The sequence below is a fragment of the Ciona robusta genome, chromosome 11 (assembly GCF_009617815.1).
Source record: "Ciona robusta chromosome 11, ASM961781v2".
Lineage (NCBI taxonomy): Eukaryota > Metazoa > Chordata > Ascidiacea > Phlebobranchia > Cionidae > Ciona > Ciona robusta.
Window position 1 is genome coordinate 7,495,042 of NC_143245.1, and position 25,903 is coordinate 7,520,944.

Consider the following 25,903-nt stretch of genomic DNA (forward strand, 5'->3'; position numbering starts at 1 on the left):
GTACCTCAAAAGGGAAGTTGGCGACGAAACGTTTGTTGCAATTTGCGCGATATGTTTGTCGGAAGCCGCCAACAGCATTTAAGTATTTACTGAAGAAATGTGTGAATAAATTTAGATATTAAATCGTGCCCAGATTGGTTTGGAATGTCCGCACTAATCAACATAATTGCCTATCTGCTGCACGATGTATTGTTTATACTAAAACAAGACCAGCCGGTTTGGAGAAGGTTTCTTAAGACTTTCAAGACATAAACGTCACTGTGGGGCCTTTGTAACGAAAGTTATTTAGGGCGGAAATCCTTTGCATGTCCCAAGGGCATTGCTACGAACCGCTGTCTATTGAATGGCGCCTTTGACGCTGCGGACGAGGAACCGGCCGGCTGAAATAACTAGAATTTACGTGGTTGCTGCGGCAGGCTAAGCATGCGCGCGTAAAAGTTCGAACAGTTCAATATTCGGGTGAGACCAGAGATTGAATTTGCATTGAAACAGCAATTAGTCAGGTAGGTTCAAATTAAGTCGAAAACACTAAGCTAGGTGTGTTACAGCATAGTGTACAGTACGTTACTTGACAGCGCCTAACGTAGTCAAATTTGTACAGGCCATGAATAAGATGAAGTTGTTTACATAGGACAACACTGAAATGAGCATGTTACCTCGTATATCATCCTGGTTATGCTTACTTCTTACGCTGTCAATCATTCTGGCGTGTTCCCACGGATTTTCAACGAGAAAACAAACCAAATCAAGCAGGATTGTACCATCATCGGCGACAGGTTGCTGTGTAGGGCTGGCAACGAATCGTGGTGAAAAGAACTCACAAGTTGACTCCAAGACGCTCAGTCTTTCGGTAAACAATATCGGCCAGATGTTACACAAGCTACAAAGTACTGATGACGTAAGAGAGGTTTCTGGCAGCCGAAGAAAGACGGGGCGACGTCATCACCATAAACGAACTTAACCACGAATGCGCGTGCTGTTCATGGTGTAGTGCTAATGCCATGAACGTTTTGTGCCATTTTTACAACTCGTTATCTTGTTGTGCATTGCTGAATACGAAAAGTGAAGTTTACTGCATGTAACGCTTCAGTGAGTTTCATAAATATAGCAAACACTCCTTTGAGGCTCTTTATATTATCCGCGTACCAACGACAGTCTGGCCTGAAAAATGCCTGAGAAAAACGTAAAAAATAACGAATCAAAACATCAACAGTGGGCAATGAAACGAATAATGTTTTTTTTGGCAAAGATGTTAAATACCGTTAGTTTTCCGAAGGTAATGCATGAAGTTTTAGAATAGTGAACCGCCTCAGTGTGAAAGTGTGGTGAAAATAAATAGCAACAACGTCATCAAGGCGTCTGCATAAAGTTTTTGGTTCACTATGGGTGACGTCATATTGAGACTAAGATGAAGGCCCGAGAATTTACGTTGGTAAACCCTCGGGAGTCACAGAACTCGAAATTTAACAACAACATCGGGTTGTGAAGATACCATCTCATAACTTGGTCGCCCATACATATATTAATTAGTGGTAAGATCGTAGTATACGACACTTCTACCACAATCCAAATTAATGTATACTGGGTATGCTGGGCGAAGAAAAGCAAGAAAGATAAACCGTAGCTGGTCTTTTCCAAACCAGGTTTAGGAAACCGATGCCATAAACCATCATGTAATCCTACTGGAACATTGCTTTCAGGTCGTCTATTACCGGGCCCTCAAAAACATGGAACTTATAATCCACCGTTAATTTATCGACGTCAACAATTTTTCTTAAATGTTGCCCGAATACCCATTTCTCGCGTCGCCATTTTAGTATGTACGTCATATCCTGCTCGTAGCGTAGCAGTCTGGTGTCACTGACGTCATTAGAGCTTTCTTTCGCGGGTTCATTGTCTTCAAACAATGGCGATTGTACGTCACAATCAAACTCGTCCATGCGGTCGGGCGGTTCTTCATTTTCTGGCTCCTCCTGCGAGCCAAGGAGGCACAGGAATGGAACTAATGACGTTTCGGTGACGTAGGCGTGAAGTAGATGACGTACGAGTATGACGTATCTGTCACAGGTGCCAATCCAAGCTGGGCTTCCCATCATTAACGGTGGGGGTAAAATCTGAGAACCCACAAAATTTGTAGCTGAATAAGGGACATACTGGACAATGTACAATATGTATGGTGGATATACATGTCTACATTTTAAAGTGTGTAGTATGAATACATATAGTACTGGTGGGTAAGACAGATATCGTTAGTATATAAAACACCATATTTCCTAATCGTGTTTTGAATCAACAACGCTCTTTTAGAGTACTGAGAGTGAAGTTATGTAAATATGCAAACACTCTTTGTTTTGTGCTAAATAAGAAAAAAAGACAACACCGATAGGCGATAGCAGGGATGTGGTATATATTCCTGTCAGAAGTTAAAAACACGAAACACAAATTACACCAACCTTCGCGTAATCGTCATCTTTTGCATCAACTTTCACGGGGGCGGAATCTTCTTGCTTAGTCGCCATGGCAACGTCGATGGAGCATTGCTCGGACGCAAGGGAACAAGCGATGATGAGGAAAGATCGTAAAGTGTCCTCCGACTGGCAAACGTCCAAAGCAGACTTACCCTGAGAATATAAATTAAGGATTTTCATAAATCAGAAAGTCGAAATAGGAGATTTTAGAATGTTTTGCCGCTAAACGCTGTGTGTGTTTACTTTACTGTGGTATTTATGATTATTAAGATAAGAATCACGGACGTTGAAGCGTTGCTTAGCCCAACTTTTCTGAAGAGCCGAAATACAAGTATAAATATAACAACATCTATATTACGTCTTTGTTCTTCGCGTCCAGTAGTTGGGTTCCTCCTTTTCGGAGCAAAATTTCGGCGACTTCTGTGTGGCCGTTCATTAAAGCGTCGTGTAGAGGGGTAATCCCCTCATCAGGGCATGACAGGAGGTCGATCTCGAGTAGGGGGGTTTCCCTTCGCTCTAAGAAAGTACAAACGAAATATCCAAAATGTAAATGCGAAAATCATGTTACATACTTTCAATCGTAGGTGTTTGTGCCGATGACGTTGCTCCGGGTGACGTATGTTCCGATGACGTCATTTTTGATAACGTGGTACTTGAAGAGAGAGGCAGCTTCAGTAGTTCTTGCACGCATTCCATGTGACCACGGTTACACGCTTCACTGATCGGCGTCCAACCAGCGTTGTCACGTGAGTTGGGATCGACACCGGGGATTTCCAGGATTTTAGCCACGTGGTCGGGGCGATCATGCATGCAAGCATGATGAAGAGGGGTTTCACCCTTTGAGTTTCGCTTGTTCACAGTGGCGCTAGAGAGCTTAAGATTTGCATCGATGACGTAGGTCTCATGGTGGGGCTAAGATAGAACATTTTTATAAATGTTTGACGAACTGAATTATTCGGCAAGTGTGACTACCTGGTCGTTAGGTTTATTGGCCATGGGTGTTGCCTCGCATTTTGTGGCGTCGGGATTGGCTGTACCGTCACCAGTGGATGAAAGCCTGAGAAAAGAATGAATCCATATATATATATATATATATATATATATATATACATAATATGAGTAGGATGGATGCGTTTTAAAAAATTAACAACGCTGTTTGGAGCCGTGAGGATACAGTTATATAATTCTATAAATATTATTCGTTTAGAGGAAACAGTATTAAGACAATTTCCAACTTACTCTACCCTACTATATATGTGAATAAAATTAATTGAGAAATGAATTTACCTTTTGTTGCGTATTAAGTCACCCATGAGAGACCTCGGCAGTTTTGGTAGAAACCGAAAATATCGATTGACGATTCTATGCAGACTAAGGAAACCACCTGTTAATGGAAAATACATTTTAGGCGCTTGCATCGTAACTATAGGACCCTGGGTTCGATGCTCGATACGGATACTAATGACGTAAGAGTACTTGGGCAAGATATTTATTAGAAAATGCTACAACCCAGTGGTCATTAATGGTTTATAAAATTGTCAGCCATATAGATAAAATTATCAGCCATCACAAATTTACATACGTAGTAACTTGTGAGTGGGGGTAAAACGGAACACACGTGTTATAATTCACAATATTTTGTGAGTTTAGTCACGTTTTATTTGACCCCTTTTTTGTATTTTCAACCCTCGTGTCTTTTTAACGATTTTTGTTTTGCCGTTAATTTCCTTTTTTTGATTTAATCTTCTCCACTCGGAGAGATAAGTATAAGTTATGTTATCCAAAACCTCACACACAAGTCACCTTTACTTCTGATACGGCTCAAGTTTTTCCAGCAAGATTTCTCCAACATTGTGCGTGTAAGCTGGAGAGTAATGGTTGAGGGGAATTCCCCAAGCAAACGGTCCAACACAGATAGCTTGACGTCATTGAATTGTTCAAACAACGCCTTTACAACGATACGGTCAAAGTTTTGCTGGTCGTGTTCACGCAGCCATGCGGCGACGGCAAGCGTGGTCTGCGTCAAACTACGCAGCAGACTTGTCCACACCTCATGCGCGCAGAAGACCTGATCTAGAGCATCAAGTTAGTGTTGTTTGTGTTAAATAAATTAAAATAGCCAATTTTGTGGATTAGTTTCACGAGATATTGGATTCTCACCATTTTCGTCTGGTTCCGATTCCGACTCACTGACGTCATCAGCTGCTACGTCATCATTGCTGACGTCATCTGGGGGCACGACCTCGGTATTCTGTATATACAATATATTTCCCTATTTATTCTATATGTGAATAATTAAAATTTGAGCTGTCAACTCCTACCAATCTTAATCGTGTAAATATACAATATTTAAATCAAATATTCACTCGTGTGTGTTTTTATTACAAAGCAATAACTCTCTCACCTCTTTCTCCTGGTTTTCATTGAATTCCACAACTTTTTCCATCGAGATTCGCAGCCATTCCATTAACCGTCGGATGGCGCTCGTAAGTTGATATTTGTTTGACTTCGTCCAGAAAAGATGACGTAATAATTTTCGATCGTAGCCAAGCCATGACGTCACAATCGTGAAAAGTTCAGCAGCATTGTGACGTCGTAACATGTCATTATCCTCTGCTGCTTGCCTTGGGAAAAAAACATAAATAATATTTCAATAATAGAAAACGTATATAACAACCTAAATATATATACCACATGTCGTACTTTAATGGCCATCGAAATTACTATTGGGCGACTCAGGGGTTGAGAATCCTTACCCTGGCCCCTTGAGAATAAACAACAACCCAACCACGTTTGTTTTGACACGTCGGCAAAGTATGTGCCAACGTCAAAAACATTTGAGTCACAAAACAAAATTGTTTTGCATCGTCGGTTTGTTATTCAAGTTTTGTTGGACGAGAAGACAGTATCGAAAACAGGAAATTGTGTCTGGGGGCCACCCCTAACGCCCCACGTAGATGGGAATTACCCTAAACACCCACGTTGATCAAGTATATCGTAAAAACCCTCAAAACAAAAAAATAATTGCAATAAAAATTACAAAAAACTTAAATCCAAATAATAACAATTACTTTCGCTGTTCCCACAAGTAGCAGGATTTTTTTTAAATTGCCTTTTTGGATGAATATTAACTGATTAATTTTAATTGTGCGAGAGACTATGCGTTGGATACAATTAATTTTATTTTTACACCATACTAACATTCCCAAAGCTATAAAAAAAGTATTGTTTATATTTTATAGCACGAATATCATATAGTGGGAGTAAAGACAGCTGTAGTACCTAGACATTTAATTGCTTCGGCACACTCATATAATAAGTAGGTAAAAAATGGATACCGTTATATAACATAATGTCCTATAGTAGGGTGGGGGAAGATGGGACACCATTAGCACAGAATATTTAAATATCCTGTTCATGTTTTAAACAATTAACAACGGTTTCTGGAAATCATGAGGGTACGGTTTTATATTTCTTTAAATGCTCTTTGTTTACTACCAAATGTGAATGGAATGATAATGTGTCCCATCTTCCCCCAACCTACTATATAATCTATATATTCTGGTCGTGATTTTAAAAATTAACAGCAATCAAATTGTGAGGTTGAGGTCACGTAATTCTAAATTTTGTTTACCACCAAATGGAACTGCAAATTAAAAAAAGCATGGCCTATCTTACCCCAGCTTGCTTTATGTTAGAAATCACTTACTTGAGCATAGAATCAACGAAAGTCCATTGTTGTGATTCTGGTGTTCGTTCTTGGTTCCATAACACGAAGTCTTTACCCAACTGAATACCAGCCGCAGATAATAAACTGGACTCCGTGGATCGGGAGACCCCCATTGCCTGTGTAGGATAATGTTAACAGTTGATTTTCCAGGTATTGAATATATTATATAACTTAATTTGTTTTTTATTTATGTCATTGAAAACGATAGCAAAGATCATATTATTTTTAAAACAAACGAGGAGAAGGGAATCAACAGCAAAACGATATTCGTTAAAACACGCTATGGTTAAAAAGTGTGGGAAAGAGCATCAAAAACAGATTTGGCCGCATTTTTTCGTAATGAAAATCCTTACAGTGAGCACCTACTTGTAAATACACGTCATCATGACGTATATGTGGCGCATTGGGCGGGTGGAGTGACGTCACGGTGTTGAGGAAAGACAGAGCCAACTCGGATTCGTATTTCTTGTCAGTGTCCTGTGGGGTAATGTGTGTGGCAGGTGGAATTCACTGGGTCGATATTAGAGAACTAGTTTCGTAAGGAAGTTTACGATCCGTAAACTAATGTTTTATTTAACATTCTGAATGCTGTATTAGATCAGCATTGATGTAAAAGGAGTTTTGCTTTAAATGGTTTGTATGTGTGGCAGTAGTAGTAAAGTTAGGTGTGGGTCTAAAAATAAATCTGTTTACTGTGATATGTCTGTATCGTGCTACTTTAAAGAGGTGTCGAAGTGATTTTGCTTCTTAAATGCACGCTAATAGATGCAACACGTTAAATACCAAGCTATAATGAAGATAGGCTAATCATATTTTCGACAAGTCATGTTGGAGCGAAAATAGAGGCGAAGTGACGGTGAGTCACGAAATATCTGCGATTATGTCGCATAAGACAGTTGCGCGCGCGGGTGAGCCGAACCTGTTGTAAATAGCGATGTAAGGTAGTAATTAACGAGCCATAATGTCGTACCAGCAAGTACTTATTCATTAGCAGATATAAGAGGTCAGGAGGTGGGTAGGACGATGCGCTGAGAAGTGATCGACACATACGAAGCACCGAACGGCCATGATTCACTTCGACAAAGCCCTCGACAGTTGCCATCTCGCGACGACCGAAGCGGCACGGACGCACTGCGCTTGTGACGTCATAGTGGGATATGTTGTGCGTCGAATCCAACACGTCGATGCCGATTGACGTAGAACAGCTGGGTCTGGAAAGTTTGGAAGTTATTGAAATTAAAAATCAAACGAACCGAAGAAAACAATAATAAACCCCACGGAAACAAAAGCGTCATCGACATAATTGAGTTTTGGAGAATTCGCCATAAGTGGTTTTATATAATGGAACATCACGTATACCAAACACCGTGCGGTCGTAAGTATTTCGAGTCTCAAGCTTTATCTCTTACCTAAGTTTGGCGAGGGTTTTCCTGAAGAGGGCCCGCGCGTTTCGGATCGAATCAGGAATGGCTAAGTGTGTCGCATCGACGTCACCTGGGCCGGGTCTGTCGTCAGATGACGTCGAACTCGACTTATAGAAATGCGTTGCTGAATGAACCGGATAAAACCGGTCTTTATCTTCGCTGCCGCTGGTTCGAAAATTGGACGACCTAGCTTCGTTGTTGTTTAGAAACACAGCAGGTGAGGAATCCTTTACGTCGTGTGAGGTGTATGTACTTGTGGAAGAATCGCTTTCAGTACTAAGTTGAGGTTTAACTTTGCTCGGTTCAATTTCGCTACGCTGCGTTGCGTTCTGCGTTGCCAATGAATCAGCCTGCGCTTCATGTACTCCGTGCGGAGTGTGTTGTATATTCGTTTGCGAGGAGGATGGTTCATGCATTGGTGGTGTATTGATTGTAGCGGACGAACCAGCAGTCGGTGTATCCACGTTATGTGAAGTACTTCCCTTCTTTTCATTGTTATTGTTGTTCGAATTTTCGTGCAGGGCAAGTCGGGTGATAACCACCTTTGGTTGTTGCAGTGTATCCCCAACCAAGGCCAGGGAAATGGGATCATTTTTAACAGAAATATCGTTCGGGAAAACTGAATACTCTATTAACGGTGGTGGCGGGTCCTGTGAATACAATGTACAAGTTTAGTTGAAATCAGTAAAGTGAGTCATACGGTCACAGGTATTGCTGGTGAAGCTAAGTCTATATGGTCCTCTCGATTACAGTCTAGTCTGTTTGTAAAACAATCCTAAACTAAAATAACTAAACGCGGCTTGTAGGCGTTGGTGAGAAAGCGTCACAGGACGCAGCATGGGTTAAAACGGTGAGAACAAACATAAAAGTGGTTGGCTTGCCAAACAACTGCTAGTTTACGATGGGTATGAATAATACCACGGTCGGTGGTATTCCCACTTATGCTCGTCCAAGGAGAAGATCATGCGGTTAATGAAATTATATTATCCGTAGTAGTGTGATGCGAATTCCTCGAAAATGGAAATTCTCCTCACTTTACGATGCGCCACATGTGGTGTGGAGATTTACCGAACTTATGGTCTCACGTGACAGCCTTATGACGTAAGATCGGTATTGTGACGTGGGCCGAGACGGGGAGTATAGGCAGTTGACACTTTATTAAGCAATGCGTAAACTCTTGACGGGAATTCTTTAAGAGTTACCGAGCGGCCACAGCCTAACCTTGTGCTGACGTTTGGGCGGAAAGTTAAACGAAAAATGAATCGTGTCTGAGAAGAGAGAGATTGAATTTAATATAAAAAAATGATAATTAAACCTCAAGTCGCCTTCAAAGCGATCGGAGATAAAGTCAGGAAAAAATAAAAACGACAAACGATTCACGAGAGAAAGCTTGTGTGGAGGATAAAGACGGCGGTGATGCGGTTGTCTGATAATGCTACCCACGTCTTATGCAACAACTTGTGCAGATGTGACGGCTCGAGGTCTCAAATGGATAGCGTTGGATAAGTCCTCAGGGAATACGCGAAATTAGAGGCGGCATCAAGAGTCGAAAAGCAACAGTCGCGCGACGCTCGTGAATAAGCTTGATTAAAAAAGTGCATTAAGCGCCATGATTGGGACTGATCTGCTGCACGTAGCAATTAACTTGACTTGTAGAGAAGGACGATGGTAGAGCAATGGTTTCCGAAGCATTCCAGTAAGCGAGGTCTGGGTTAAGAGATCAGAGCGAGAAGTCTTGCGCACAATATTCTTAGGCGAAGTATTTATTGGACTGGATTAGCAGCGAGGCAGTGATTTAAAACTCGAAATTGCAGATTTCGGACACGGATTCCGGGTATTGATTTCGCCCAAGGAAACAGCGCGCACTTTACGAGAGTTATATTTAGACGGCGTGGAATATTTCAGGCTCGTGTTGCGTGAGAGTAGCATGTCCAATTGAATTCGGCCACTCCGGAACGGCCTGCAAGTGTATCCTGCTATTGAGTTTAACATCAACTAAAGAGAAAAGCAGACCATAAATAGGAGGAAAGTAAATATAATGAGAAAGGCGATAAAGTGATACGTAATATTTACTGCGGTTATTGATAAATCATAGAGAAACAGCGCATATAGATTAACCATTCATAATGCTCTTAGTGGACATCCTGTACCAACTACATTCCTCGATATAAATCTAAGTTTAAATTCCAAGGACCTTATTAGGCGTAGGTGTTCACTGCTAAACAAGAAGTATAAACATGTATACTGCAAGCGCTTACGGAGTTTTGTTTCTATGTCTTGCGATTTATCAAGTCGGCGCCACCAAGCACCTGCAAGCCGGTAAGTGTGAAACTATTCTCAGCATGAAATGCCATGTTGTTTACAGCGGTGGAATTCCTCACATTATGGAGGCAGTGACCCCAATAAACGAGGTTTTTAAATACCAGCAGCCTTTCCGCGCCCTTTTATTGTTACAGTAATTTACATTCGGTTTGCCTTTTTTATGGTTACTGTATTTACTCTTGGCCGACAAAAACAGCTGCCTGTCCTGTTTTTTTAAACATTTTTATCAAAATATACCTTGTACTAATTATATAGTAATTATATAATATGTAGTAGTTATATAGTAGGGTGGGGGGGGGACAGGGCACCTTTAGCACATAATATTTAAATATTCTGATCGTGTTTTTAACACTTATCTATAGAAGTCATGAGAATGCTGTTTTATATTTTTTGAACGTTCTTTGTTTACTTTCAAATAAAACGGAAAATAGAATGAAAAGGTGTCCCATCTTGCCCCGCCCTACTATATACGAAATGTATGCATCGGCTTATAATCACCCAATTTAATTTTAAGTACGTTTAACGTGAGGCCGTTAAATCTAAACGGTGCAATGATAGATTGCACGGTAAGAACGAAATTGGGCCTCGAGTTTGATTGCCACTTATTGTGAGTAATTAGAAACACTTTTAAACGTTAAAACACCAGTATGTTATGAGTAGTTTGGCTCTTATGCAACAAACTGCTCCGCGATTGCGTAATTTAAATGTGATTTGCAGCAATTGAGTAATTGACGTATTTCCTTTACATACAGAGTTCGACTACGGTGAGTACGAGGATGACGCTAACTCATGGGACCCGCGGCAAGCCAGCGTGAGTGACACTAATTATATAAACATAAAGCGTGGCTATATTTGAGTATAACGTCGAGGTGGGGGGAAGTAAAGCAATTATACCTGGTATTACATAAAGCGATCTTCTACCCGTTTACCCGTGGGACAGCGGCGCTTACGTAATGGGATTATTATAATTTAAATGCACCGGTTACTGGAAACGTATGCAGCAATGAACACGATATCCCATTATTCCATTGTATGGCATATGAATCGCATACTACAGTTGTATGAGTAACATCGCTGTGTATTCTTTAAGTAATTTACAAACTTAAGCCAAATATATACGCGAGATATATGGTTGAAACAAAATGGCAAATATGTCGTTCAGATCACGAAGATTGGGAAAATGGACGGACTAACCATCGACCAGGTCGAGTTACCGCCTTTTGAGAAACCAGCGGCACGACTGGTCAACAACTTCGCTTTTAAACTTCTCAACGAAATAGCGTCGGACAATGAGGACAACGTCGTGTTTTCGCCGCTGTCGATTTTTACATCACTGGCAACACTGCGACCGGGTAAGATAAGGAAACACTGAGATATATTAGATTTTTTTTCGGAGAGAAGAATTTTTTTAAGCATTCCTAGAAAATTAAAGAGCGCTGTTCGGAATTGTATACTACTGGACATTGCGACACGGGCCTATGCTGCAATTACAGACAAGAAAATGTTAACCGTTAATTGCGTTTGCTAATTGGCTGGGATTAAACTTGTGTTTTAAAACTCGTCCTCCAAAAACACAGGTTACAAGTGAGACTTGCCCATACTAAGTGTGAACCGTGAAATGTGAATTGCCACGAAGTGGGAAAAAAATTACCAAAATTGATTCATAAAATTTTCTACTTCAGCGTTGAATGGAACTTCGTTGGAACAACTTAATGACGTCACAGGCCTGGATACGATACGTGAAAGTGACATGAATGACATGTATGACGGCATATTCAAGAAGAGCAGCTCATACAAATTAAAACAAGCCAGTAGAATCTACGTCGACCGGGGAATTAGACTGTCAAGGTCGTACAGGACAGACCTGTACAGGTAAGCTTCTATTGAAATGCGACCTGTGTGACCCTATGGCAATTTCAATACCTAAATTAATCTAGACCGAATACGGAAACATTTTATAAAAGGAGGGAATACTTGACGGCCGTCTGTCACGAATTTATGTGAGCGTTCGACTCGAAATAGGTCAAGTTAATTTCGACCTGCTGATTAAGTATTTCTGTAATTAGTTCCAAATATACGAGAGCGCCGAATGCACTTAACGCATATATGGCCTACGGGTAATCGTAATATAGAGCGACACAAGGACGACCATTGTCCTTACGGAAATTTAATAATTTATATTGTCATCATTTCACACATTCAAATACACTTATACAGAATGAAGATTAGTCGAGCGAGACGTTTGGATTTCCGGAGAGCGCCGGAAGAGAGCCGGAACAAAATCAACAAATACGTAAAAAAGAGGACAAGGAAACTCATCAAGGAGCTGGTACCGGTCGGTGCCATCTCCTCGGCCACGATGATGTATCTGGTCAATGCAATTTACTTAAAGGTACGATTATAGTGACATGATCTACTGACGCTACCGTAAACGTGAAATTAGCGCATTAACAAAAAGCCATACCGGTCCGTATGATCGACGCATCGACCGAGACCGGATTACATTTGACGTTTATACTGAAAAACTAATCAACTTGGCTTATTGTTCAACCAACGAGCCCAGCTGAAAGGTTAATAGTTCGCAGTGGACATGTTCTTTACACAAATTATTGAAAGCGTGACTTGAGTAAAACTAATGTTTATACGAATTATTTCTGGACATGAATATCACACAATGCTGTAGCTTGATACGGGTAACCTTTACATGACCTTTATATACGGAGAATACGTGCCACCAATGTCGTATTGTTTAAAAAAGCATCGACTTAAAACAAAAGTGATATCCTAACAATCCACCGGTAGAGGGATCCAACAACTAAACTGATGAATACATAGGCATTGTTTGTCGGTAAGAACGATATAACTTGTACGGTGGGAGTAGAAAATATACACGCTAACCCATATGTGAGGGTTTATTACCTTGTAAGACTAAAACCGAGATTACACGTGTTTTTACAGGCGAAGTGGGACATACCGTTCCAGAAGTCTCTAACGCGCATGCGCCGGTTCCGAGTCAGCAACAACGAGTCAATACGGGTGGAGACAATGATAAGTAAAAACACATTCTGTACAAGGGTAAACAACCGGGACCTGCAAGCAAGCGTTACTGTCCTAAGCTTAGGAGGTAGGCCAATGCATTTATAAGCATATGTGTACCAGTAGTGCGGAGTGGGCGTGTCAGGTTATGCAGCAGACGTATAAATTATGGTTTACAAACCCACACATGTAATTTCACGATTGCCGCAGAATATGTTACAGCGAGGCGAACATATTTATAGATAGTACTGACACATGTCGTTATAATACAAGTCTTGTTTAATGATGGTATCATATGGTTTGTGCGTATATTAATATCCTATGTGGAAGGCGGCCATTTTGTGGTAAAAGTATTAAGTGTTTCAATTTTTTAACAAATGTAAAAGAAAACATTTTGTTTTGAAACACGGCATATTTAGCGATTGTTAGCGCTTTTAATTTTTCGTGAAGTATAGTAGGGTGGGGGGGACAGGCTAACTATAGCACATAATATCCAAATATCGTGATCATGTTTTAAACAATTAACAACGGTGAACGGTCTATGGGAGTCGTAAGGATACGGTTTTATAATTACTTTAATGGTTTTTGTTTACTACCAAATGAGATGAGAAAATATAGCGAAAGTGTGTCCCATCTTCCCCAAGCCTAATATACATGCTATACAGACATTCAAGTATAGGAAATCGTTTGGTTTGCAAATCGTAAGCTTTATTTCCTTTTCAGGCAGTTTCAGTTTTGTTATCATGAGTCCACACTCAGCGGGAAACTTCTCGCGTTTTTATGACGACGGTGTCACTACTATGCAAGAAAAGATGACACGAGCGTTCAACAAAATATGGACACGTAAGTGACACAAAATGAGCAACAAACCAAACCTATTCAAACTAAAGAACTGACCTTTACTTATTTTGTTATTTTGTTTCACTCTATTATTAACACGAAGCTTATAAATAAGGAGATTAACGTTTTCGGCAACTAATGATTTTAGCTTACCAATAAACCATTTTCAACGCAGGCAGAGGAAATCGACAGCAGCAATTATGCTCAGTGAAGCTGCCCAAATTTAAAGTTGATTACGCTGAGAATATAAAGGAAGTACTGAAAGGGCTTGGCATCCGTGATATATTCAGTATCAACGCGGATTTCAGCCGACTTTCGGTGCGCAACAACAGAGAGTTGTATGTAAGCGAGGCGCGCCACAGTGCGGTACTCAGCGCAGACGAAGCAGGCGTCGAAGCCGCTGGGGCAACAGCTTTTGGAATCTCGTTGCGCTCAACATCCTTGCAAGTAACGGTCAATAAACCGTTCATATTCGCGCTACGTCACGACCCATCAGGTGCGCTCATTTTTGTTGGAAAAATCGTGCGACCGAGCGTGGGGTGAACAGTGTTGCACGACCACGGTAAAAAAGCCGGGAATCAAGAGACACATCGCCGGACGAAACGTTACCGGTCAACACTTTTTCATCGAGGCAACTTTGCCGTTTAAGTTCATTATTTCTTTCTTGTCGTTTTATTTTCAGTCGTGTTTTTTTCACTGTACACAACGCTTATCGTACATACATATCCTCAATGCGTATTCACAGAGCTGGACGTGTGTTTACATTATCGCGGGCGATAGGTTGTCAAATATTTGCCAATGAAGCCTTGATATGAAACTAAAGCTAAGCTCGTACCTTCAAATGACCATAAACGAAAAGGCGAAAACATTTCAAAGTGAAAGGCAAGCATTTCCGCTCGAAATCTCACAGTGACGTCATAAGGCGATTGTAACGGTGATTTCCGGCTCATTCAAAACGATTGAGTGAGAGCGAGAATGAGAAGCAAGTAACAGCACTGCTGACGTAAGAAATTTTCACAGATTGGTGACACAATTTGTATAGCTTGACTGCGCAGTAGTTTGAACCAGGCAGCAAAGTTTATCAGGTTGCGGCGAAGTCAACAGAGAAAATGTTACTGGTCATAGCCTGCATGTTAAGCGCAGGTAAGCAGTTTTTACAAGCATAATTACAATCATGTTTATTAATAAAATGGGCAATTTACGCTATAATGTAACGTAGGCTATTTAAATAAACCTCAACAACAACGGTAAAGTTTGTGTTTTAAACAGTTATAATGTTTAATAAAATGGGCGCTTCATGCTATAACGTAGGCTCTCTAATTAACCAAAACGACAACGGTAAAGTTTTGTTTTAAACTCCAGCTTTTAATGGCGCTGTGGGTGAACCATATGCTCCAACTAATGCCTTTCGTGAGCCAGTGGCGCATGCGCTATACGATTTTGGAATGGACATGTACAACCAACTAGAACCGTCATGGCGTCCAACCGAAAATATTGTTATTTCTCCAATGTCAATGTACGCCATTCTCTCGATTCTGTTACCAGGTATGTATACATTATAATACGGTGTGTTTGCTACTACGTAGGCACGGATGCTTCATACCTAAACTGTGTATTCTAGTTTCTAGTTTGTTTACATATTGAAATCCTTATATTTTGCAAAAACTTACTAATGCGTTCAATTAAATACATGCATATATATATAATGATTACTCAATACCTGTCATAAAACTAGATTTACAGCGGACGACATCCACAATAACAAATACACTACATTCTATTAAAATACGAAAAATATGCAAAAAGCAAAAATCATGAAATCACGAAAGCCTTCACACAAACTGGTTTCAGCAACCAGTCCACCCTAATAATTTTGAATGTGTCCGCCACTGCTTCCTATACAGTATACACCACCATTTTTTCACCACAGGACTGAACGGGGCATCGCATGACCAAGTATACAACGCCCTACGGATGACAAACCTGCCTAGAAACGGGGTGGACGCCGAATCAGCGATGTGTAGCAAGATATTCCAAATAAATCCAAACTACGACCTGACGCGAGCGAACCGGATATTCGGCGACCGAACTTTGACGTTCAAGAAATCGTACAAGAATGAAACGTCATGGTATTGTAGAGGTTTTGTGTGATATATATTTGGGTGGGGGTAGAAGGGACACCTTTAGCAGTTAATATCCAAATTATCCTGATTGTGTTTTTAAATTTAAACAAGTAACAACGGTTTCTATCAGGAGTCGTGATGAGTATACGCCGTGGCGAAATACTAAATAGGATACCTCGGATTGAAGAGTTACAGATTATATGATTTCCTACTAATTTACTTTGCATAGGATAATTGAAACTAAAGTTTGAAATACATGTTTTTAACCCAGGCATCACAAAGCGGCGCACAAGAAAGTCGACTTCCAACACAACCCAAATGGAGCGCGGCATAAAATGAATCGTTACGTTTCTAAGATGACTGACGGTGAAATACAACAGTTGATTCCTAGAGAAGCCGTCACTACAGATACCAGGATATTCCTAGTCAACGCCATTGCATTTAAAGTAGGTGGAAATTACTGTTATAGTAGGGTGGGGGAAGATGGGGAAACCTTTAGCGCATAACATCAAAATATCCTGATCGTATTATGAACAGTTAATAACGGTTTATGGGGTCGTGGGGATACGGTTTTATAATTCTTTAAATGTTCTTTGTTTACCACCAAAAGGAATAAGAAAATAAAATGTTTAAATGTCCCGTCCTCCCCAATCCTACCACATGATTGCTAACCACAGTAGTGTTGCCAGACAATCAAGCGTTACCGGAATTTACATTAAGTGTGCGATGAATAAAAGCTTGCGGGCAACACTGAAAGCCCTTATAGGGAAATGAGTTGGAAAGTGGTGATTTTTGCCAAAGTGAGGCAATGAACGAGTTTAAATAATGGCTCTGTCAAAGCGACAATCTACAAGCACAACTTAAAACCCTTGACCCCCAGGCGGCATGGAAATCCTCATTCATAAAAGACGCAACAACTTTAACAAACTTCCATGTCTCACCCACTAAAGTTAAACAAGCTGCAACCATGTACACGTCATCCGCTGTGTGCTTTCACCAGTCGCACGACGCTCAATTGGAATCTGACCTTATAGTACTTCCATTTAAAGGTACGTCATTTAGTTGTTTGTGTCACACATTTCTGTTAGTTTATTTGTTAACTCCTAACTTCGAACCTTTACCTTTAAGAGCTAAGTTGATTTCAGAAGCATTTTAATGCTATTCTATTTAACTGAACGTTTCTTTTATGCAGGCGCCAAAACAACCATGGTTTTTATCGTGCCCATTGTCGCTGGGAACTTCGCCCCGCTAAAGGGCGCTGTAGGAGCGTCCAAAATTAGTCAGGCGCTGGACAGATATTGGACCGGGTACAGGAACATGCCGATCCCGATGCGCGTCTGTGAAGTACGGATGCCTAAGTTTAAAATAACCCACAGCGTTGACGACCTAATGGGGGCAATGCGGGCAATGAATGTGACGGATATATTCTCGACCGAGGCCGACTTTTCGCCTATGACGCCAGAGCTTGTATACGTCACAGACATGCGTCACAAGGCCGTCATAAAAGTGAACGAGCAAGGCGTGAAGGCAACAGCAGCGACATCTATCGGACTCACTGGTCGTTCTCTGCCAATAAGAGTTGAAATTAACCGACCCTTTATGTATATGATACGACACGAGCCAACAGGTGCTCTATTATTCCTCGGGCGAGTGGTTGATCCGACAAAATAACTCACCTAACCACCATGCATGTACATTTATCATTGCGTAACACCCCGCTCTATATAACGTATTAATTATATTGCCCACTTCCGTTTCCACCCGCATAACGTTGCAGGGTACTCAGCGTTTCAACAGCGTGCCTGCCGCGTGAAGTTCCCACTTCACGAATGATAAATCGTCCTCGCCACGCTAAGCTTCGCTTCCTGCAACTACTTTCGCGTGATTGATGCGACAGGGTTGCGACCGGGCTTAGTTTACAAGAGGTTGGGGTATTGTGGGAGGTTTATGAAGTCTCTTTGTACGCGAATATGAGCGTACTGTGTTGCTTTGCCTTTGCGCAATTTCGATTGATTGGTAATACAAATTCATGCTGTACAGTATTGTTGGTGCGACCTTTTTATGTTATAATGTGCCAGTGGAAACGTTAATGAACGTGTCGCGAAATCGGCCGGCCAATTACTTTATTTGGAAAAGCCGGGTATTATGTGTGCATAGAGTATATAATCATCGGAGACGAAAAGTTACAAAACAAGACCGCGAAGAGCTTTGCGCCGGCGCCACGACAGATGAAAATTTCAAAACAGAAATCGACTTTCTGATCTGGTTGTTGGACACATAACAACCATATGCAGAAAGACGAGCCCTGGATTGAAAACGTCACGATTTTCGACACCAACCATAAATGCCTATGTATATTTGACTTGACAGTAACCCACACTTAAAAAGCTCTTGCCTCAGCGTATCCTTTCGCGTTGCCTACATATCATGAAGAGCCAAAACATTGCGACTGCACCGGGAGCGCTCATGGCAGTAATAAAGTAAGTTATTTGGATCAAGCACTCGGAACTCGCGGCTTTTCCTGGCTATACGCAGAAACTCTGAAGACGAAGCGACTGTAGAGCTATTGTTGCGACAATTTTCGACGAAACCTGGCGTCAGTGTAGCTCCATCCACACTGCGGCAACGTAGGACTTATCACTCTAGAGGAAGTTAGCTTATTATGGCTTACGCTGTCACGGGAGCACATTACTAAGCGGAAATTTCATCGCAAAGCGGCATCGTACCCGGCAGCCGCAAACAAAATGGAAGAGCTTAATAGGTAGTAGGCACGGCATCTTTCATTATTAACTGCCATCCACAATTTATTGAGAGCCCGATTTAATTATCAGTAGAAGAATACTCAAGGTCCTAGTATAGCAGTGACTTCTGAAACTATATATGTAAACTCGACTGCGCCTATACCGTTCTCAGGTGTTCAACTATATAACAGTTCATAGAATACACGGTAACTTATAACACACTCGACAGCGGCCTTTCACCCTATACCCTGACTTGACGACTCGTAAAACAGCACACGAACCGTTCACATCTTGATATCGGATCTTTAAATTAAGCGTAATGAGTTCGGAGCGCCACCCACGCCCGTGACCGCATGTTTCAACGCGTTGGGTCGACCGACCTGATACTAGCGACCACGTGATTACTGGTCGTGTATTCCAGACAGAATTCATGGAAAAATATTCAGAACAAAGACGCCTTTTTATAATTCCGCAGTGCGAACGAAGTACCTGCGATAAGCGAACGTTATCACATCAATAACTAAACCTAAAACAACGAACTACCGCCGTTTATTCTTCCCTTACATCTACAAGGTAACTTTACACCGACCGTCTGGCACATGACAATGTGTCAAGACTAAGGAGCTATCCAGCTTTAATTTAGCGACGCATTGGACGCTCAAGTTGCGTGAGAACTAACAGCAAAGCCCATTCGAAATAGAACCCGGTGAGCACTTGGTGTTTATTGGGCAAGCTTGGGGAAAAAATGCTTTCCTAGTTTACATCACAGTCGAATGGAGCTCATTAAAAGCTGACGCACTCTGTAGTTCGGTTCAACGGTCTGTTGGTATAAGCCTGTTGCCGAAACATTAGCGCTCATTTGTTCGCCCTCACATCGCCACACAAACACTTGTTTAAATTCAGAATGTAATAAACGTAAACTAAAAGCGCGAGTAGGGCAACAGTCTAAACATAGTTTGCTAAAAAAGTTATGAATGCACACAAAATCCTGGTTTGCACACAATACTGTGCAGTTGCCCTTTGACGTATAGTCTAAATAACATAACATAACATTTTTTTAAATTTATGACTTTAAAAACAGCAACGTAGGTTCGGTTAATTAAAACAAATGAGAAAAGCTCAATTAGCAACAAACGACAGCACACAAATACGCTACGGGTATAAAGTCCTTGAGAAAAGTGTCAATAAAAGCGTGGTTGCTAAACCCCCAATACAGTATAAATTACCTCATACTAAGTTATCGGCGTTGAATAAAAAGGCCCATTGCAATTGCGCCAACTATTTAATGTTTCGAAATTAGACACAAATATCTTCACACAGCAGACCAATTACTACGAACTAAGATGAGCGTTGCAACATAAGCAGGTAACGCGCATGCTCGGTCAGCTATGAAATCAACTTTTATTTTTTCTGTCAATCTGAAGGGTACCCCCGGATGCTATTAGGCCGCCGCGGACGATGTTTCTTGTTCTGGTGCGGCCACGCTCGGTTTACAAATCACTTGGCAAGCTATGTAGAACTAGCACCTGTTGTGTTCGGTGGTAGCCAAACTAGACGCAGTTTGTTGATGGTGTTTAAGACAGGCGGCGTGAACTTAGTCTAGACCTGTCGTTTGTTAAACGAGAAAGGGTTTAAGTTTTCAATTCTTTTGAAAAGTAATTTACCTCAGCGCTAAAAGGTGCTATCATATAAACGACTCGGCGTTCTGCCTGTGAAAAACGGTCGGCCATTTTATAAGTACCAGTCATACAAAACGTGACTAGACTTAAAATGAACATAAACTCTATTGCGAAAAGCTTGTAATGACAGTGGCATTCATGGTTACTTTACTTCGCTTGACATAAAACGCCAGCGAGGAATTGCTACTGTCTGTTGCTATGGGCTGATCGACACGGTCAAAATGGTGCTGACGTCATAATCCAAGTTCGCGAATCCGTTTCCGTGTTTCCATCGACGCGGCAATGAGATATCGATCACTGGCCGGGAGCGAAGAATTGGCGTTAAATTAAAAATCAATCTGGGGCAACTTCAAATGCAACCGGGCGACGAAACGGCCCAGGGATGACGGGGGATACAAAAGGGCGGTGTCGTAGTTGCTACCGTTTGGCTGCCAAGAGTCGTGCGCCCTGCCAAAGTGTCTATTAACCGTCACGTACGGTGGGGGTCAAAAGGTCAAACGATTACGCAATTCCAGCAAACAGTCTAGACGTCGAGCGATTCGGAGACTTTTAATAATGTAAAGCAGCGGGGCGGGTGATTATTAAACCACGCGTATTGAACGGAAGGGAGCGTGGCAAATTCAATTCAAGAGTTAAAGAGGAATTTTACGCAGACAGCAATATTCTCGGTAGCTAACCCACAGCAAACATAACATTTTGTTCCACGAATATACTTTCAAAGCAATAATTGCGGGAGGAAGCCGAGCCTGCGGCAAAATTCTGTCACGTTTATAGTGTGTATTACTTACAGTACAGGGGTGACGGTCGCCTAAACTCACAGCACTGTCATACCCTTAATGGTTAACTCATAAAGCATTAATGCCTTACATAGACAGTACTATGGGTTGTCGATTCGAATACTAGCCTGGTAAGAAGAACAACACCAACGCTTAACCAGTAACTGCTTCAATGCGTTACCATACCCTATACTAGAATATATACTAATACATAGGTCATGGCGAGGCCACGTTCAGCAGACAACTGCGCGCTAAAGTAATACGGCGTATCTATAGGCGAAGTTTTTCTGTACAACAACAAGTTTTAATTTTGTACGCCTTCGTGTCGCTGGTCGTTATTTTCTCTCAGCGGTTACAAGCGAACTTTCGATTTGGCAAGTATTAATTATTGAACGGGCAAAGCAAAAACGAATTAGCGATATGAAATTGACAGAGTCTGAACTTAGACGACGCCGAGACTGGCAACGCCATCGACTTCATATATTATTAAACAAAAGTTCCCATAACTGACGTCAGGACGTCGCCGTATGATGAATGGTCCCTACCTTGTCATGCATCATGCAACTGCAGGGTTTAGGTTACTCAATATGTTGAGTACGACCGTGAGGTAACTAATACACAAACATGGATCGGTTGATGCTTGTGTGCGCAATAACTATACGGTTCTAACAAGAGTAAATGAACGTAACTTATTTTACCCTTGCGTTGTGCGACAACAAAAGTCATTAAACGCGGGTGTTTGTTTATACGCGTCCTGCCCGCTTACTAGTTACCACGAGTGTATATTTGTGACTGCATACAGTATAGGCGTATTTCAATTGAAAACGGAAGCCAGGTTGGAATCATTAAAGGAAACTGCCAACAGTAGTGAGGTAGCTAAGCCATAACAGGAACCTTATTTACATTTTGTAGCAGGCATTGGACTCATAAACAATGCAGTTTACTGAATTCATTCGTTAAAGTAAAGTTCAAAAGTCCATGCAATTTAGTGAATGAAAAACACGCTAAAATAACGCCTAATTATGGTATAAAATGGCGGTATTTTCTAAGCAAGTAAATATTTAATTGTCATTTTCGAACGATGGCCGTCTTGTTGGTAACTAAACGGGTTTACGGATTGTTCTACTTTAGGTAATAGGTTCGGTCTGATGTAAAGTGCCCGTAGGGTGGCGCTATTAAACCAGTTAATAGAAACGAAAAGTTGTCAAATGTAAGATAATTCCTCTTATTTTGCTTTACATTTTCTCATATTTATTGTTTACCTTTTAACTACTTATTGAAACAAATTTTATCTTGAATTAAATAAAATGGAAAAATATATTGCTTGTTTATTTCTACAATATACCTTATGCATACAAAGCAACATCACACTAACCTCAAAGATTTTTTTTGCGTTTTAGAGCCTTTTCTATGTTAACATCATTAAACTACCATGCCGATATCAATATCAAACACCAACGGCTTATTGAAAGACTAAACAGTGCAAATATTTGGCCAAGTTTAATACCAACAAACCATACTTATATTAAGAATGTACAGAAATGAACTTAACCTTGACCCACAAAGCTACAATGGTTCATTATTACCAGGGTTTTGGGTGAATTTATTCTATTTTTACATTTTCTTTTTTTACATAATAAGTTAAAAATGGTTTTATTACAAACCACATATCTTATTTTAAACCTAATTTACTTAGTTTACACTAAATTCGGACTTAGTTTTGAATTCTAATCATCATATGTTAATAAATACAATACCTTTTTCAATCCAATTTGAACAGTATACATATACAGAATATACTTGCTTGAGAAGAACAGTAAATATACAATAAGTATTTACAAATGAGACTGAGCATAATTATTAAACTTAATTTAACACTCACGTGTAGCAGATATTGTGCTAGATATTCACATTTAAGACACGGCACCCCCATCTTGCTGTAACTTTCCACTTTACTATCTATTGCTTTGAAAAAAGAAAAATATGATTGTTTTAATTTGGTTAAGCCTTGTATGAGTTGAAAAGTGTGTGCAAAATGTTATAATGGTAGCAATAACTAGGGCTTAAAAACAACAGAAACAAGTTACGGGGTTTATAATGATGATATAAAAAGCTTGTGAATACAAGAAAACAAGCAACTTGTTTTATCGTCAGAAATGTACTGTTTGAAATTTATTCAAGCGTTTATCTTAATCTTACCAACTTTGTATTGGGTGACATTAAAAATTAAATAGTTTTAACATTGTGAATGTCATAAACCATGTGCAGCTTACTTTTGCCAACTAAAATATGAGTGAAATCTTTATGTTTTGTCTGCTTCAGATTAATAGCTTTACCTCCACCAATTTCCAGTAATCTGAAGATATATGTATAATACTATATATATATATACATATATATTTAAGTTACCTTATGTTTGATAAGTTGTTACAGGAAAATGTTATTCATTAGGTACAAACTCAATGCCTACGTTAAATAGTGTGTTAACATAACATATTTTTTATCAAATATTTTCGAAAACAATAGTGAAGATTGTATTAATAAAACAACGAAGAAAATGAAATCAACAGCAAAATGACAGTTGTTAATATACGGTATGGATAAAAGGTGTGCGAAACAGCCTAACTGAAAAGGCATGACTGCTGAATCTATTGATATGTTGTGTTATAGCAGACTACAGGTTACAATGATTCGTTCAACGTGTCACTTCTCTGTAGAACTGTATTTGATGTGGAAAACATCCTACATGTCACATAACCTACCTCTTATAAACTGGGAAAGATTTGGCCACACACAAGCCAACAACCCAGCCAGAAAAAGGCAATTTGTTTTTGTCTTTTTTTAACGCTTGTCTCCATCTTGATGGTGCCTAAATAAAAAATTACTTAAAAAAGTAACTGCAGTCGCCAGAAAATAATTTGCTTTTTGAGGATTTCTGTTTTTTTTTGTATTGCTAACAATTTTGGACAACCTATTAGTATAACCAATTACTGGGTTAAAGTAATTGCTTTTAAGGGTCTTGCAAAGGACACATACATCCACAATAGTAGCAACATTAAGTTTACAAACTATACCTTCTGGTCTAGGGATTGGGGGTTCTAACTACTGTAACGCTGTCTATAAATAAACAAAGGCAATATTTAATAAATGGGTGTCAGTACCTGCTGCACATCTACAGGCAACTGATCATATTTGTAAATATTTCCCCATTCGTATTTCAATTCTGGTAGAAACTTCTTGGCAGATTGACTGTCCAGTAAGTACTTGTCTACCACCAGCCATTTACCTGAAATACATTCACATTTTAAAAAGTTATTGTTGCAAAAATATCCAGTACATGTATGTTAATTATGGCATATCCTTTTGCAGATGACCAGTGAAAAAATTGTTCGCACATTTCCAAAGTTATTTTCAACATAAACGCCCGAATTTAAAAAATAAATTATACAGCGGGTATCAGTGAGCCTATTTTCCTGGTCACCAGCTAAAGGAATACCAGTTTATGTATTTTTTCATTATTATACAACTATACCGCATACCTTTAAAAATACACAGCCTACAACTACTAAACTGGATAGCTAGTAAAGCACATACATACCAGATGCACAGGCACAGAGAAACTTTTGGCTCCGACAAGGTTTCTTAGCAACAACATGCGTACAAATTGGAAGGAATTTCTGTAAGTGGAACTCCAATAAACGGCAAGACATTACAAAATATTTGGGTACTAGTGAAGAATCCTCCAGTACATTATACATATTAGGCTGGTGGGAAATGTCAATAGTTGGTAGTTGTTATTGGTTAAGTGGTGGGAAGGGACAAGTGGGTATAGCGGTTAGTAGTTGGTTGTTACATGTAGCGGTTAGCTTAAGGGAGGATTGTTCGCTAGCGGTTAATGCTTTAACGCTCAGGCTGGAAGCTTTCCGAAAATCCCCTTAGTATGACGTAGCCTGAGCGTTAAAGCATTAACCTTCGCTAGCACCATTTGCTGGAGTTAAACTAAACGTAGAAATGTCACCTCAGAATCCGTTTGATCATAACAGTAAGATCCGCCCAAGTCTTTTATTATTTTAATCAGCAACGATTTCTCTGTCTCTGGGAAGCCAGTAAGCATTATATGATGCTTCTGCATGCTGGTGCTTCGCATTGCAGTTGGTAAACACCTAACTTATTCCAATTTGAAGCGGAAAATCGTCAATAAAGTTATTAGACAAAGACGCCGATGCAAAATTCCGCGCCACGTTCCGACAATGGGTAAGTCCCGATGCCGATGGCAAGTAAAATCGTATAAAAACACTTCAGCAACTTAAATTTTTATGCAAAAAAGGAGTGTATTATACGCATTGCCTGTTTACAGTAAAGCTTGCAAATATTTTTTTTAAAGATAAGTTACTACTTACCTGTGTTAATCATTGATCTGCTGTTTGTTGTTTCTTGGTAATGATCTACAATTCTACAATCTACATTTTGTTTACCACCATCTTCTACTCTGGCTAAATAATACTGCAAACTTAACTCTATTTTTTATACAAATACTCGACCAACCAATCATAGTTTCCAGTAGTTTGTGACTTTCAAACCATCGTGTACTTAAAGAGTAGTTATATTTTAAGTATACGATGTTCAAACATTACGCATTAGATCTCACTAAATAGCAATTAATAGCTGTTTCGCTGCATTTTTAACTTGTAGTCGAGACTCTTCTGCACCGAATTTAGTTGCTCTGCCTTAGCACAACTGCAACAAAACACGCAAGCTACACGA

At 40.1% G+C, this 25,903-nt stretch overlaps 3 protein-coding genes and 1 long non-coding RNA gene across 4 annotated transcripts; 3 read left to right on the top strand and 1 right to left on the bottom strand.

Annotated features, from left to right (window-relative positions):
* The first annotated feature begins 363 nt into the window (after positions 1 to 363).
* Positions 364 to 1,117, top strand: LOC149728987 (uncharacterized). The gene is made up of 2 exons (XR_016386055.1): positions 364 to 503; positions 602 to 1,117. It is a non-coding gene; the product is annotated as an uncharacterized LOC149728987 (long non-coding RNA).
* Positions 1,115 to 25,824, bottom strand: LOC149728988 (uncharacterized). The gene is made up of 19 exons (XM_089888770.1): positions 25,158 to 25,824; positions 24,738 to 24,816; positions 24,301 to 24,425; positions 23,902 to 24,008; positions 23,413 to 23,495; positions 23,022 to 23,104; positions 7,608 to 8,272; positions 7,169 to 7,409; positions 6,565 to 6,675; positions 6,178 to 6,314; positions 4,873 to 5,092; positions 4,629 to 4,719; positions 4,272 to 4,541; positions 3,756 to 3,852; positions 3,441 to 3,525; positions 3,041 to 3,380; positions 2,827 to 2,984; positions 2,454 to 2,621; positions 1,115 to 2,114 (listed from the first exon to the last, which is right to left on the bottom strand). The coding sequence occupies exons 1-19, from the start codon at positions 25,284 to 25,286 to the stop codon at positions 1,680 to 1,682; spliced, it is 3,624 nt and encodes a 1,207-aa protein (XP_089744896.1). The 5' UTR covers positions 25,287 to 25,824; the 3' UTR covers positions 1,115 to 1,679.
* On the top strand, positions 9,792 to 14,566 carry LOC149728989 (serine protease inhibitor-like). The gene is made up of 8 exons (XM_089888772.1): positions 9,792 to 9,941; positions 10,697 to 10,755; positions 11,107 to 11,296; positions 11,627 to 11,816; positions 12,162 to 12,336; positions 12,903 to 13,068; positions 13,704 to 13,823; positions 13,996 to 14,566. The coding sequence occupies exons 1-8, from the start codon at positions 9,860 to 9,862 to the stop codon at positions 14,361 to 14,363; spliced, it is 1,350 nt and encodes a 449-aa protein (XP_089744898.1). The 5' UTR covers positions 9,792 to 9,859; the 3' UTR covers positions 14,364 to 14,566.
* Positions 14,725 to 17,985, top strand: LOC149728990 (leukocyte elastase inhibitor-like). The gene is made up of 6 exons (XM_089888774.1): positions 14,725 to 14,963; positions 15,183 to 15,365; positions 15,751 to 15,949; positions 16,215 to 16,389; positions 16,824 to 16,992; positions 17,136 to 17,985. Exons 1-6 carry the CDS (start codon positions 14,930 to 14,932, stop codon positions 17,612 to 17,614), a joined length of 1,239 nt encoding a protein of 412 aa, XP_089744900.1. The 5' UTR covers positions 14,725 to 14,929; the 3' UTR covers positions 17,615 to 17,985.
* Positions 25,825 to 25,903: the final 79 nt, after the last annotated feature.